The sequence below is a fragment of the Oryctolagus cuniculus genome, chromosome 17 (assembly GCF_964237555.1).
Source record: "Oryctolagus cuniculus chromosome 17, mOryCun1.1, whole genome shotgun sequence".
In the NCBI taxonomy this organism is placed as follows: Eukaryota; Metazoa; Chordata; class Mammalia; order Lagomorpha; family Leporidae; genus Oryctolagus; species Oryctolagus cuniculus.
In genome coordinates this window covers 67,441,148-67,456,219 of record NC_091448.1, presented here as the reverse complement: position 1 = coordinate 67,456,219, position 15,072 = coordinate 67,441,148, and the positions used below count along the sequence as shown (strand labels likewise).

The 15,072-nt window shown below is 54.7% G+C and overlaps 1 protein-coding gene across 1 annotated transcript in view; it reads right to left on the bottom strand.

Moving 5' to 3' along the window:
• Positions 1-15,072, bottom strand: part of LOC138846338 (TOM1-like protein 2) — a 96,389-nt gene that overhangs the window by 14,727 nt on the left and 66,590 nt on the right. Inside the window, exon 2 of the mRNA XM_070061766.1 lies at positions 5,935-6,019. Within this exon, the coding sequence (XP_069917867.1) occupies positions 5,935-6,019 (85 nt within the window). The remainder of the gene's footprint in view (positions 1-5,934; positions 6,020-15,072) is intronic.

Genomic DNA, 15,072 nt, shown 5'->3' with positions numbered 1-15,072 from the left:
AGCAGAGTAGCCAGGCACTCTGATAGGGTATGCAGATGTCCCTAACCATGGCTTAACCTGCTGTGCCATGACACTGGCCCTCCCAGATGGAATCTCATGGAATTACAGGCAGCTCCCGGTTGACCAACAGACCTTGTTCGCAAACGGATGGGGCAGCTTGGACTGGATTCCTCCTTAAACGAGTATTAGGCCCAAGAACAGGGCCCCAGCCAGCCCTCTGAGCATCTCTGCTGAAGGTAATCTTATGTCTATCATGCTACTTAACGTAGGATTCGAGAAAGCTGGGGGCCAGGGGCCAAAGCCCCTGCTGCTGGATGGTCCAACACCCTGTGTCTCAGGGCACCCCAGGCTCTCACACAAGGGGCTGTTAACCCAAGGGCCTGAGGTCTGCAACCTCCTATCCGTACAGTTCTAAGACATTCATGCTCTGGCTACCTAATGAAATCCCTCCCAGTGCTTGAGAGAAGACAAGGGGAGGGTGGAACTCTGCTGAGCAGCCCAAGCAAGAGAGAGAGAGAGAGAGAGAGAGAGAGAGAGAGAGAGAGAGACACGCACAGCGGCAAGGCTTCTGGAAGATACTGCTGAAGCCCCCTCCCCCACTGTTTCCCACTCCCCACCTGGAGCCCTGCAAGAATTCCTGGCTCCTGGGTCAGGGGCTCTGCAGGGGAGCGGCCCCCCAGGCGAGCAGGTTTGCAACAGGCACTGTGGGACTTCTGTGGGACTTCAGGGAGCTGGCTTGAGGCATGTGCTGGACGTGGCCACCCACGCCACCGCTCCCCCCCCCCCCCCGCCGTGACCCACGGTTGCCACCCCTCTCCCCTGCGGAACGTCCACGGAGGCATAAACACGGGGCTGCGACCCCTCAGGCAGGAAGCGCCCCCTGAGAGAGTGTGGGTGAGCACAAGAGCGAGGATTCCTCTCCCCTCCCCCTGCCCTCGCCCCCCGTCCCCCCCCCCCATCTCCCGGGAGAAGCTTCAGAGAACAGGATCAAAGTCGTGTCGGAGGAACTGCCGAGTTTCAAGGGGCTGTGCAGATTAGACAGCGTGGAATCAGAAACCGAGAGGAGAGGAGGGAGAGTAGCTCAGCCAGTGCGGGAGAAATGATGGGGCGGGGTGGGGGTGGGGGGTGAGGCGCCAGACACAGAGACTTTCAGCAGAGAGGTCAGGCCCCCGAGGGCAGTCCCCAAGGCCTCAGGGTTCCTCCCTGGACCATCTGAGACTCAAGAGACCACCCCCCCCACTTCTTTCCAGCCCCACTGAATTCCCTGCTTGCTCTGCAGAGTGGGGCTCCTTTCCCCTCGCAACCCCAGGGGGACCAGGCTGCCCCCTCCCGGGCCACCCCGAGCCCCCCGGCTGGCACCTTGCTCTGTGCTGCCTCTCCCAGTGCCTCCTCTGTGCCCGTCAGCTTAGCTGCTGGAGCACAAAGATTCAGTGAGCCGGGAAAGGGCAGAGACGGCCGTGGAAATGACCTACGACCCAGATCTGCCAGGGGTGTGATTTCAGGCCCACATCCACATGTGTGCGCCCCCGTTAGGCAGGTCTGAGCTGGGACGCAGGGTCTACAACGTTCCCAAGTGGGATTATTCACCCAGGCGCTCCAGGTTAGTAAGTAGAGGTTAGGACAGACACAGGGGATCTTGGGTGTCAGTACTGGTCAGACAGGGGGTGCTCTCACCCCTGGACATAGGGTAAGCGCAGAGACAGGCTTGCAGGCTGTTCACCCACCTGCACCCCCCAGCCTCCATAAATACGCGAAGGCCAGGCAGAGCTCCAGGGGCAGCAGCCAGGGCAGTCTGGGCCCACATCTGGCACAAGTCCTTCCTGCTGTGCTGTGGGGCCTTTAGCCTGTGATCAAAGCACTCTGGGTTTCAGCTTTAACGTTCAGGAGTGGGGCAGGTGATTGGCTGAGCGGCTAAGAAGCTGGTGAAGATGCCCAAGTCCTGGGCCAGCGCCGCGGCTCACTAGGCTAATCCTCCGCCTTGCGGCGCCGGCACACCAGGTTCTAGTCCCGGTTGGGGCGCCAGATTCTGTCCCGGTTGCCCCCCTTCCAGGCCAGCTCTCTGCTGTAGCCAGGGAGTGCAGTGGAGGATGGCCCAAGTGCTTGGGCCCTGCACCCCATGGGAGACCAGGAGAAGTACCTGGCTCCTGGCTTCGGATCAGCGCGGTGTGCTGGCCGCAGTGTGCCGGCCATTGGAGGGTGAACCAACGGCAAAGGAAGACCTTTCTCTCTCTCTCTCTCTCTCACTGTCCACTCTGCCTGTCAAAGAAAGAAAGATGCCCACGTCCCATATTGGACTACTTGGGTTTGAGTTCAACTCTAACTTTCTGACAATGCAGACCTGGGGGTGACTGAATTTCTGCCACCCACGTCAGAGAACTTCTCTCCCTTTACCTCTCTACCTCATAATAATCATCAGGCACAGGTGCGTGGCTTGGCGGTTCGGACGCCAGGCTGGGATACTCACGCCCCCTACCCTGGAGGGTCTGGCTGGGCTGGAACTCCAGCTCTGGCTCCAGATGCCAGCAGATCCTGGGAGGAAGTGCTGATGGCTCACTGTCGCCCACATGGGAGAGCTGGGATTGGGTCCTGCCACATAGCTTTGGCCTCCTGCCACCCCAGGGCCACTGAGAGAATTTGGAGAATGAACCACCAGATGATGAACGCTCTCTCAACTTAATAAATAAATAAATAAGATTAGATCAAAGAAACGAGGCTGCCTCTTCCCTCCAGGGCTGCTGGGGGCTGCCTGGGGCCTGGACCGGGGCAGGTGCTCCGGGAATGATCCACAGGGAAAGGCAGTGAACCCGAGAGATCATTCCCAAGGTGGCTCGCAACACAAACCAGAGTCGCTGTGGCGTAGCAGATAAAGCCGCCGCCTGCAGTGCCAGCATCCCATATGGGCGCCGGTTCGAGTCCCGGCTGCTCCACTTCCCATCCAGCTCTCTGCTATGGCCTGGGAAAGCAGCAGCAGATGGCCCAAGTCCTTGGGCCCCTGCACCCATGTGGGAGACCTGGAAGAGGCTCCTGGCTCCTGGCTTTGGATCAGTGGAGCTCTGGCTGTTGCGGCCATCTGGGGAGTGAACCTTCACATCCATGGCACAGAGGTGGGGACACATAGCCAGTGGCTTGTACTCCTTGAGTCCTTGTCTGATCCCTAGCACAAATGGTAACCACTTTCTGAACAGGAAAACCACAATACAGGGAGATGAAGTAACTTACCCTGGAGCCCAGGGCAGGTGACTAGGGACCTAGGATGCCAGCCCAGATGGATGGGTCCAAGGGACACACCCCTCACCCCACTACAGCTGTGTCCTAGGCTCATGTCGCACGCTGCCCTCCAACCTGGGGCAGTCCACCTTCCTCCCTTGTCACCTTGCGGATGCGCTGGTATCCAACAAGACTCCACTCCACTATCACCTCCTCCAAGAAGCCTCTGGCTGCCGCCAGCCGGCTGTTACCGGGCGGGCTGCTCTCTGTAGCTACGGGGGGCCTCTCCACGGCGCCTGCGGCTGGCTCTCTCGGCACGGCCCAGGCTGAGCTATGACTGTGTCATTTACAGGCCTGTGTTCCTCATCAGACTGAGTGCCTCAGCACCTTCCCCGCCTGATCCGCTTACTGAACCAGTTTTTATCCACAGCCAATTATGGATGGACCGTGTGAGGTGCTAGGGCTAAAAAGGTGGCTGAGGCATGGAGTCCTGCCCTGGTGTAGCTCATTCTACTGGGGCGTGGTGGGACAGACAGACTCCAACATCCGTGCAGATGTATCAGCCTGCAGTGCTGGCATCCCACATGGGCGCCAGTTCGAGTCCTGGCTACTCCACTTCCCATCCAGCTCTCTGCTGTGGCCTGGGAAAGCAGAAGATGGCCCCAGTCCTTGGGCTCCTGCACCCGTATGGGAGACCCGGAAGAAGCTCCTGGCTTCAAATTGGTGTTGCGGCAGGATTTTTGCATTTAAAAAAAAAAAAAAAGCAGCAGAAGCTAAGGGTGCAGGCAGCTCCTCTGGCATGAGGAAGGTCCTGGGGCCATGGGTTTCCTTGGCCCAGAGCCTTCTGGGTATTTGTGCATTTCCCCAGAAGATCAGAAAGGGGGCAGAAAGAGACGTGGGCCGGTAGGGGGAGGTGTGGAAGTCAGAGAGCCACACACCTGGACTGCCCGCCCGCCCAGGAATTCAGCCCAGAGACACACTGGCTCTTTTCAAGTCACCCTCAGCGGCTGGACGCTTCTCCTTGCTGTCAGCCTGGGGGCCCAGCCCAAAGCCTGTTCTTCCTCTGAGCCTGTAGGGGGCGCTTGAGGGTGGGCTGGCCCATTAACCTTGGCGTCCTGGAGCCGTTATACCCCCCACCACCCCCGCTGATCCCCAGGGGCCGCGAGGAAGAAAACATCCCAGGAGGATGGTGGGCAGTCCGAGCCGAGTGACTGCACCAGCAGCCACCTGTGAGTGGCCGCGTGCCTGGGCCCTGAGCGGACCACCTCCACTGGCAGGCAAAGTGTGTCACCTTTAACTGGAACCCTCCCCCACCAGCTCACAGACAGCACAGGTCCCTGTGCACTCCTGATGCTGCTGTCTGCCCTGTGAGCTTAGCTGGCGGCTCTGTCCCCGGCCCGCTCCACCTAGGAAGTGGTGGCTCCAGCCTGTGGCTGTGCAGCCCTTTCTGCTCACTTCCCACACCAGCAAGCCCCCAACTGGCTTCTCCCTCCCAGAGGCACCCAGAATGGAATCGGAATCCCCTCGGTCAAGGCCACCACCCCTGCCCCCCACCAGGATGAGGACGTTAAGCTCCTGCCTGGTCTTTCTCACTTCTGCACGGGGCCTGCCTCCAGCCAGGCCATTCTGAATGCAGCATCGGACAGCATGGTCTCTTTGAGACAAGGGCCGGGCCATGCCCAGGCTTCACCGGAAGTCAGAGCCAGAGTCGCTTTGGTGCTGACACGGCCTGTGCTTCTGGGTGCCCCCTGGGGACTCTCCTCTCCCATCTGTTCTCCTCACCACCCTGGAGGCAGTTCACAGAGCGTGATGACAGCAAAGTGCCCGTGGGGTGGGCAGAGGGGCTAACCACAGGACAAACAGAGCGAAGGGGAGGCTACAGCCTGCAACCTGGGAGATCCAGCAGTGTGGGAACGTGAGACGCAACCCTACAGGCTGAGTCTACACAGCTGGAAACGCTCAGCGGCCTGTGCCATGTGTGCCCCCTCATTCCCTGCCTTATCTGACCATGCCCTGGCCCTCCCTCAAGAGGCCCTGTCACCCAGCAAACCAGGGCAGAGACAGCCCCACGGCTGCCAAGGTGCGGCAGGGGACAGGCAGGAGGGGCAGAGAGAGACGCCACCAGGGACAGGGGACCAGGCAGTTCCTTCCCCACTTGGGATTAAAAGTGGTCACCACTGCTCCACCTTGAGCACTGTCATCAGGGAAGCTGGGAGAAGGATGGATGGGGAAACGACACGCAATTAGTTAACAGTGGGTCAGGCACCGTGGAGCAGCAGGGCAAGCTGTATCTCCAAAGGGCGCTTGGGGTTGAGTCCCGCCTCCGTTTCCCATCCAGCTTCCTGCTAATACGCACCCCGAGAGATGAACACGCACTGTGGGAGGCAGCGGATGATGGTTCAAGTGCTTGGCCCACCCCTCTCCCCGCTGCCACTTATATGGGAGACCAGATGGAATTCCAGGCTCCTGGCTTTGGCCTGGCTTAGCCCTGGCTGTTGCAGGCATTTGGGGAGCAAACCAAATGGAAGACCCCCCCCCCACCTCCCCTATACCCATCTCTATATTGCTCAGGAAGTAAACTTAAAAAAAAAAAAAAGTCAGCTTATTTAATGCCAAAGGTAACAGTCTGGAAAAAAAAAAAAAAGTCAAACTCCTACCCTTGGGCCCTGATAGGCTCTGAGAGACGCCAAGGGCTTGAGAGAGACCCCTGGCCCGAGGCACACGTACCCTTCCTCGGTCTCATTGATGATGTCACAGATCTCCATGTTCAGTGTCCAGTCCTCGCTCTGCAAGGAGCCGTCTGTCGCCTTTTCTGTGGAATCAGAAAGAGAGATGGGTTTACATTCTCCTCGAAGAAAGGGGTGGTGCTGGCAGGAAAAGGGGAGAGACCAGACTCCCCCATTCTCTTCCCAAGCAAGATGGGCAGAGCCAACGGGGCTGCTTTCATGAGGGAACACACACTGGGGACAGATCTGGCCGAGGACTGGCGTCCCATATGGGCGCTGGTTCGGGTTCCAGCTGTTCCACTTCTGATCCAGCTCTCTGCTGTGGTCTGGGAAAGCAGTAGAAGATGGCCCAAGTCCTTGGCTTCTGCACCTGCGTGGGAGACCTGGAAGAAGCTCCTGGCTCCTGGCTTTGGATTGACTCAGCTCTGGCTGTTGCGAACACCTGGGGAGTGAACCAGTGGATGGAAGACCTTTTTCTCTGTCTCTCCCTCTCACTGCCTGTAACTCTACCTCTCAAATAAATAAATAAAATCTTAAAAAAAAAAAAAAAGAAAAAGGGGAGGGGAGAAAGGACCATCATTTAGTAAACCATGGTAGGTGTGGTATCAGGTGCCATGGGCGCACTGTTTCACACCACACACAAAACAACCTGCTGCCAACTCAGTAGAGGAAAGGACAACTTTTTCTTTTTCTTTTTTTCCCAAAGATTTAGTTTTATTTATTTGAAAGGCAGAGTTACACAGGCAGGATAGGGTGGGGTGGGGTAGATCTTCCATCCTCTGGTTCATTCCCTAAATGGCTGCAACAAATCAGGGCTGGGCCAGACTGAAGCCAGGAGCCAGGAGCTTCTTCTGGGTCTCCTATGTGGGTGCAGGGGCCCAAGCAGTTGGGCCATTTTCTACTGCTTTCCCAGGTGCATTAGCAGGGAGCTGGATCGGAAGTAGAGCAGCCAGGACTTGAACCGGCACCCACACGGGATGCCAGTGTCACATGTGGTGGCTTTACCCACTACACCACAATGCCGGCCCCTGGACAATCTTATTTTTTAAAAAAGATTTATTTTATTTATTTGAAAGAGTTACAGAGAGAGGTAGAGACAGAGAGAGAGGTCTTCTATCTGCTGGTTCACTCCCCAGATGGCCCCAGCAGCCAGAGCTGTGCTGATCCGAAGCCAGGAGCTTCTTCCGGGTCTCCCATGCGGGTGCAGGAGCCCAAGGAATTAGGCCATCCTCCACAGCTATCCCAGGCCATAACAGAGAGCTGGTTCAGAAGAGGAGCAGCCGGGACTAGAACCGGTGCTCAGAAGGGATGCCAGCGCTTCAGGCCAGGGCATTAACCCACTGCACCACGCCAGCCCCCCATCTGGAGAATCTTTTCAACAAACGGTGCTGGGAAAACTGCCTTTCCACATGCAAAAAAAAAAAAAAAAAAAAAAAAAAGAGTGAACCTTTCTCCTTTCTCTTGCACCACATTCACAAATGAATCCCAAGATGTAAACCTAAGAGCGACAGCTGCAGAATTCTTAGAAAACACAGCGGGAAAGGTTCACAGTGTTGGATTTAACAGTGATTTCCTGGTTCGAACACCAAAGGCATAGGCAACAAAAGGAAAAAACTAGGGAACTTAAACTTTCAACATGAAAACCTCCTGTGCATCAAAGGATACAATGGACAGAGTGAAAAGCAACCCATGGAATGGGAGACAATATTTGCACCTCATGCATGCGGCACAAGGCAGATCTCCAGAACACAGAAAGAACATCTATGATCCCTGACAACCAAACTACCCAGGTTAGAAATGGGGATGGGCAGGTATTTGGCCTAGCGGTTCAGACAGCCCCAACCCACACCAGAGTACCCGATTCCAATCCCATCCCTGGCTCCTGACCCCATCTTCCTGCCAACGCAGACCCTGAGGGGCAGCCGTGAAGGCTCAAGTAATTGAGTCCCTGCCACCCACTTGGTGGACTGAATACCCGGCTCCCAGTCAACCCCAGGCAGGGGTCCTGTGGGCATTCAGGGAGTGAACCAGCAGATGGGAATTTGCTCACTTGTGCCTGTGTGCACTCTCTCTCAAATAAATAAGTAACTTAAAAATAAATACGTAAAATTTAGAAAAGGTCTTGAACAGCCAGTTTCCCAAAGAAGGTATGTTAGTAGCCAAGAAATACACGGAAAGGTATTTAACACCACTAAGCATTAGGGAAATGCAGATCAAAACCACAGTGAGGTGGCATATGCTATCAATTAGGATGGTTATCACCATAAATAGGTAGATGGATGGATGGATGGATGGATGGATAGGTAGGTAGCAGGTGTTACTGAGAATGTGGAAGAATTGAAACCCCTGTGCACGGCAGGTGGGAAAGTACACAGTGCAGCCACCCTGATGGGCCCTCAAAACCAGATACCTATGGAACTGTTTCCACTCGCCAAGATATGGGATCAACCTAAGCGCCCACAGTGGGAGGAAGAGAGAAAGAAATGGTGGCATAAACACTCGAGGGAATATTACTCAGCCATGAAAAAGAGTGATATCTTGACATCTGCCGCAGGTGAGTGGACTTGGAGGTCGTTATGTTAAGTGGTATAGGCTGGACACAGGGAGACAAATAACACACTTATGCTCAAAGTATAAATTCTTTAAAAAAAAAAAGTCTATCCGAGCTTTGATAGTGATTACCACAGGGTGGGAATGGGGGTGGGGGTGGGGGAGAGGAGGTTGGAAAAGGTGGGAAGTAATAGATTCTCCTGTTCTCAGCACAGTGGGGCACCTGGTTCACAACAATGTATCAGATACTGCAGGAAGAACTGGAAGGGAGGGCTGGGTAAGCCCAAACACAGAGAAGGGGATGCAAATGCTAATTCTGGATTGGATACATGTATGGGATATATGTATGCTATGCTGTGTTGAAATGTTGCACGGTACCCCATAAAAATGTGCAAGTATTACATTTAGTCCCAAGTTAAAAAGACACATTAAGCATAAAACTACAGTATGACCCAGCCTTTCCACTTCTGAATATACATCAAAAGAATTGGCGGGGACCAGTGCTGTGGCGTAGCAGGTAAAGCCGTCACCTGCAGTGCCAGCATCCCATATGGGCGCCGGTTCTAGTCCCGGCTGCTCCTCTTCCGACCCAGCTCTCTGATATGGTCTGAGAAAGCAGTGGAAGATGGCCCAAGTCCTTGGACCCCTGCACCCACATGGGAGACCTGGAAGAAGCTCCTGGCTCCTGGCTTCGGATCAACTCAGCTCCAGCTGCTGTGGCCATCTGGGGAGTGAATCAGCGGATGAAAGACCTCTCTGTCTGTCTGTCTATCTCTCTCTCTCTTCCTCCCTCCCTCCCTCCCTCTGCCTCTCTGTAACTCTGCTTTTCAACTAAATAAAAATAAATCTTTAAAAAAATGAATTGTAAGCAGGGTCTCATAAAGGTACTTGCACACTCATGTTCACAGTAGCAGCGTCACTCACAATAGCCAAAAAGTGGGAACAACCCAAGTGTCCGCCCACAGCGGAATGGAGAAACAAAGTATGCTACAGGCCTGCAACGGCAGCTCACTGGTCTCAAAACAGGAGGGGATCTGACACCTGCTTCAACGTGGCTGAACCCGAGGACACCGTGCTGAGTGATGTAAGCAATCACAAAAGGACAAAGGGTGGGGCCGGCGCTGTGGCACAGCAGGTTAAACTGCCGCCTGTGACACCAGCATCCTACATGGATGGGTTTGAGACCCGGCTGCTCCACTCCCAATCTAGATCCCTGCTAATGAGCCTGGAAAAGCAGTGGAAGATGGCTGCAAGCGTCTGGGCCCCTGCACCCACGTAGGAGTTCCAGATGAAGTTCCTGGATCCTGGCTTCATCCTGACACAGCCCCTGCCATTTTGGCCATTTAGGGAGTGAATCAGTGGATGAAGATTCTCCTCCCTCTCACGCTGTAACTCTGCCTTTCAAATAAATAAAAAGCAAATATTAAACACACACAAGGGCTGACATTGTCGTATAGTGGGTAAAGCCACCACCTGCTTTACTAGTATCCCATGTGGGCACTGGTCCGAGTCCTGGCTGCTCCACTTCCAATCCAGCTCCCTGCTAATGTGCCTGGGAAAGCAGTAGAAGATGACCTAAGTGCTTGGGTGCCTGCACCCTCGTGGGAGATCTGGAAGAAGCTCCTGGCTCCTAGCTTTGGATCAGCCCAGCTCTGGCCATTGCAGCCATTTGGGAAGTGAACCAGCTGATGGAAGATTCTCTCTCTCTCTCTCTCTCTCTCTGTGTGTGTGTGTGTGTATAACTCTGTCTTTCAAGTTAATAAATAATCTTAAAAAAAAATTCAGGGGCCAGAATTTTGGCACAGCGGGTAAAGCCACCACCTGCAATGCCAGCATCCCACAAGGGTGCCAGTTCGAGTCCTGGCTGCTCCACTTTGGTTCCAGCTCCTTGCTTATGGCCTGGGAAAAGCAGCAGAAAATGGCCCAGGTGTTTGGGCCCTTTCCACCCATGTGGGAGACCCAGATGAAACTCCTGGCTCCTGGCTTCGGCCAGGCCCAGCGCTGGCTGTTGTGGCCATCTGGGGGAGTGATTGAGCAGATGGAAGATCTTTCTCTCTCATCTTGCCCTCTCTCTCCATAAATCTGTCTTTCAATTAAATAAATAAATAAATCTTTGAAAAAGTTCCACCCTCACCTGGCTTGGAGACCATGTTGTTAAAAAAAAAAAAAAAAAAAAAAAAAAGAAGACGACAACGACGACGAAGAAGAGAAAAACTAAAAGGACAAAGTATGATTCCACTCATATGAGACACTCAGGAGAATCGGATTTGGAGAGAGGAAGTACCAGAGCGGCTGTCAGACGTGGGGAGCCAGTGTTTAATGGGCAGAGCCGCAGCCGGGGAAGATGGAAGTCCCATGGAGCTGGATGGTGATGACGGTTCCCTCACAGAGCGAATGTACTTAACCACTGAGCTGCACACTTAAAATGGCTACGATGGTAAATTTTACGTTATCTATATTCTACTACAAAAATTTTAAAAAATCATCGAAAGGAAAAGAAAAAAGTATTCATGAGCCGATGGCCTGCTGGGCTGGAGGGAACGGGGAGACGTAGCTCGCTTGCCAGGGCATGCCGACAGTCCAGAGAAACGGAGGGAACGGCAGGCCCAGGACTGGGACCAGTGTCACCTGAGTCCCTGCCCTTTGGGCTGTGACCTCCAGGCCACGTCTCCCTTTGTAGGACCCCAAAAGCGGTGTCCTCTTGTGACGACCCCAGAAACACAGACTCCAGACCAGACGATGCAATAGAACAGGAGGTAATTTTTATTTCATTTGTACAAATGGGCCCCCTACTGCTGCAAGCAGCAAGCAAGTGAGAGGAGCCCCGAGCAGCTATCTCACACAGCTTTTAAAGGGCAAAACCACAAAATTAACATATTATAGGCTGGCATAAGTTCATTGGATAATTTTCAGTAGCGGGCCTTGTATGGCAGTCTAAAGTGGTAATGTCGGTGGAAAAGTACTAGGTCAAAGGGATACATTAGGGGAGGGGGTTTCTAGGAGAGAGGAATAGGTTGTTATGTGCCTTGTAGCTTTTTTTAGTTAACCTTGAGCAAGTGTAGGGAAGGGGCTTATCTACAAGGCAGGTGTTCTGTGTATCTCTGGTTAGTAGCTGACTGCTTTCTCTGTGAACCAGTTTACTCCCCATTTTCCAAGGCCGTCTCTGGAACGGTTTGTCTCAGGAGCCCCATTTTTTTTTGGTGGCTCTTGGCTCCTTTCACCTTGGCTTCCGCTTATGTCGGAGAGGTGATCTTGTCAGCATTCCCAGCCTGGCTGTCCATGAGCACCGCTCGGGGAGCTTGGGCACACAACACCACCTGAGCCTCAGCCCCACAGGTTCTGATTTGAATGGCACAGCATGGGACCAAGCATTAAGATTCTTTTTTTCTTTCTTTCTTTTTTTTTTTTTTTTTTTTGACAGGCAGAGTGGACAGTGAGAGAGAGAGACAGAGAGAAAGGTCTTCCTTTGCCATTGGTTCACCCTCCAATGGCCACCGCGGCCGGCGCACCGCGCTGATCTGAAGCCAGGAGCCAGGTGCTTTTCCTGCTCTCCCATGGGGTACAGGGCCCAAGCACCTGGGCCATCCTCCACTGCACTCCCTGGCCACAGCAGAGAGCTGGCCTGGAAGGGGGGCAACCGGGACAGAATCCGGCGCCCCAACCGGGACTAGAACCCGGTGTGCCGGCGCCGCAAGGTGGAGGATTAGCCTAGTGAGCCGCGGTGCCGGCCCCAAGCATTAAGATTCTTTTAAATGTTTCCTGGGTGATTCCTCTATGCAGCAAGTTTGGGGATCCTGCTCTGTCTCATGCCCTGCCCCTGTACTCTCTCTAGCTGGGGAGAGAGATATAGGGACATGGGTGCTTCCTCTGGGCGGTCACAGACTCTGGCCTGTCTCTGTATGCTCCCATCTCCTTTTTAAAAAGATTTACTTATTTATTTGAGAGGCAGAGTTACAGAGAGAGGGAAAGACAGGGAGAGAGAGGTCTTCCATCTGCTGGTTCACTCCCCAAATGGCCGCAATGGCTGGAGCTAGGCCAATCCAAAGCCAGGAACCAGGAGCTTCTTCTGGGTCTGCCACATGGGTGCAGGGGGATAAGGCACTTGGGCCATCTTCCACAGCTTTCCCAGGTCATAGCAGAGAGCTGGATCAGAAAAGGGGTAGCCAGGACAGGAAGCGGTGCCCATATGGAATGCCGGCACTGCAGGTGGAGGCTTAACCTACTACACCACAGCACTGGCCCTGGGTGCCCTCCTTGAAGAGCCCGCTGTCTGGCACGCTGTCTGTTGGTTCCCTCTGCAGCCTCTTGGCACCAGGGCACAGGTGTGCAAGCGCTCAGAGTGCTGTGGGTGTCCTCTGTCTCAGGCCAAGCTGGACTATCCCAGGACCGACTGCCTGTCTGCCTCTTCCCATAATCCCCTCTGAAGGCAGGGACTTAACAGCTCCCTCTCCTTAGCTCTAAGGATTGTGCATGGTACACTCCAGGCTTCTGTCAATCTCAAGGAAACGGCTCTGGGACCACGTGGTTGTACTTAAAGTCACAGACAAGGGCAGGCATTTGGAGCAGCCATTAAAACGCCACTTGGGACCCCTGCATCCCACATCGGAGCACTTGGGTCTGAGTCCTGGCCTTGCTTCTGCTTCCAGCTTCCTGCCTAAAGGGCACCTGTGGAGACAGCAGATGGAGGCTCACGTACTTGGGTCCCTGCCACCCACACATGGGAGACCCACACTGAGTTCCAGGCTCCTGGCTAGGGCCTGGTCCAGCTCCACCTGTTGCAGGTAACTATTTGGGGAGCACACCAGCCTATGGAAGATCTCTGTGTGTGCCTTTCAAGCAAGATGAAAATAAATACAGGCAAGGGAAAAAGAAAACAAAGTTGCAGAAGGAGAAACACAGCCCTGAGAGAGGGCGTGAGTTGATTCTCTGGGCTCTCCAGAGACAGGGCAGGGTCCTGAAGCAGTTGGCAATAATGGCTCCCTGTAGGTGGCTGGCGTCGGTTTCGCCCTCTGCCTGGCTCATAGAAGCCTATGGCCCTCACTGGTCACCCCTTGAATGCTGCTCCTTCCTCCCGGCCCCCTTCACCACCGGAGAGGTGGATAATTCGGCTGTTTTCTCCTCATCCTCATCAAACAGAAGAGGCTGAATGTGCAAGGCTAAAACCAGGCTTCTTTTCCTTCTGGTGCTGGGCTGCTCCTAAAGTCACACCTTTTAACTTCAAAGAGCAGGAAGCAGCAGCCAGGAAGCCAAGCCACTGGACTGTGAGGCCCCTCCCAGCAGGGCTGCCCTAGGTTTCTGACTGCTGGGGAGGGGCGGGTGGGAGGCGCAGCCATGTCCAGGAGAGAACTGTCGCTGCTGTCAGGGTCAAGGTTCCAGGGCATCCTGGCCCTTGTCTATACCAGGTGGGAGGCAGCCTTTCTGAAAGACCACAATGCCATGGCAACAGCATCCAGAGGACAAGCCACTCTTGAGCTGGGGTTTAACGGGAGCTGAATCCAATCACCCCCAGCCCTCCACAGCCCTGTCCTATCCAGCCTTTGGCCAAGAGCATCACCACAGAGGCTGGCACTCTGCAACCAGGGGCAGTGGATCCTTGACCCTACCCCATCCCCAGCTCTGGGCCGCGCCAGGTTTTATTTTTTTGCATTTATGCGACCAAAGACACGGGGAGGGGGAGGGGAGCACTGAACTCTGGCCTGACAGGTCTTTCCTCTGGCCTGGGGACGGGACGGGACGGAGACTGGCGCCCGTACTGAGTGGCCTTAGTGTTCCCTTTTGCTGGGGATTCTTTTATAGGAGGAGGAGAGAGAGAGCTGATTTACCCTCCTTTGTCAGCCTCCCTGGCGGAGCCAGACCCTTGTGGCCGTGTTTGTGCAGCGTTCCCAGCACAGCGGGGGCGGGGGTGGGAGGGTGGGGAGAGAAAGAAGTGTTCTTTCAGGGTTGGCTTTTCATAATCCAAACGAGTGTATACCTTTTAGCTCGGAAACTCGGAATCGCAGTAATTGAATAGCACACGCTGACCCTGCGGACAAGTTATCATGCCTCGGAACCCCTCCCCGGTTTTTATTAGAGGGAAGCAGAGGGTGAATATAAGGTTAATGGATTCTGCCGCTGAACCGATCTTGGAAATGAGGTTTCATTGATTTAATATTTCCTCTATTAAGCCTCCCAAGACTGTGTCCCTCATGGCCCTGCCCAAGTGTAATCTCGGTCTGCCACAGCCGGACTTGTGTGAAGGGGATGACAAGGTACATGGTGGGGCCCCACCCCCAGGCCACCTCCCACGCAGGGACACCTGGCCTGTCCCCTGGATGGCTGGGACGGGGCCACACAGCCAGAGCTGCTTCCTGTAGGAAGGGCCTCCCGCCAGGAAGCTACTGGCCCCAGACAAGACCCACACTGTGCCTGAACTTGACCTGGGAGTGAGTCACCTCTTCCCAGCACTGACACCTTAGAGGGGAAGGGAGTGGGACAAGTCCTGGTCTATCTGGCTCTTAACCCTCGCTGACCCAAAAGTGCTTTTGCGTCTCTCCCTCGCCCTCTCCACGGCCTCCTTGCTTGCCAGGCTGGTGCCATCGGAGGGCTTTTT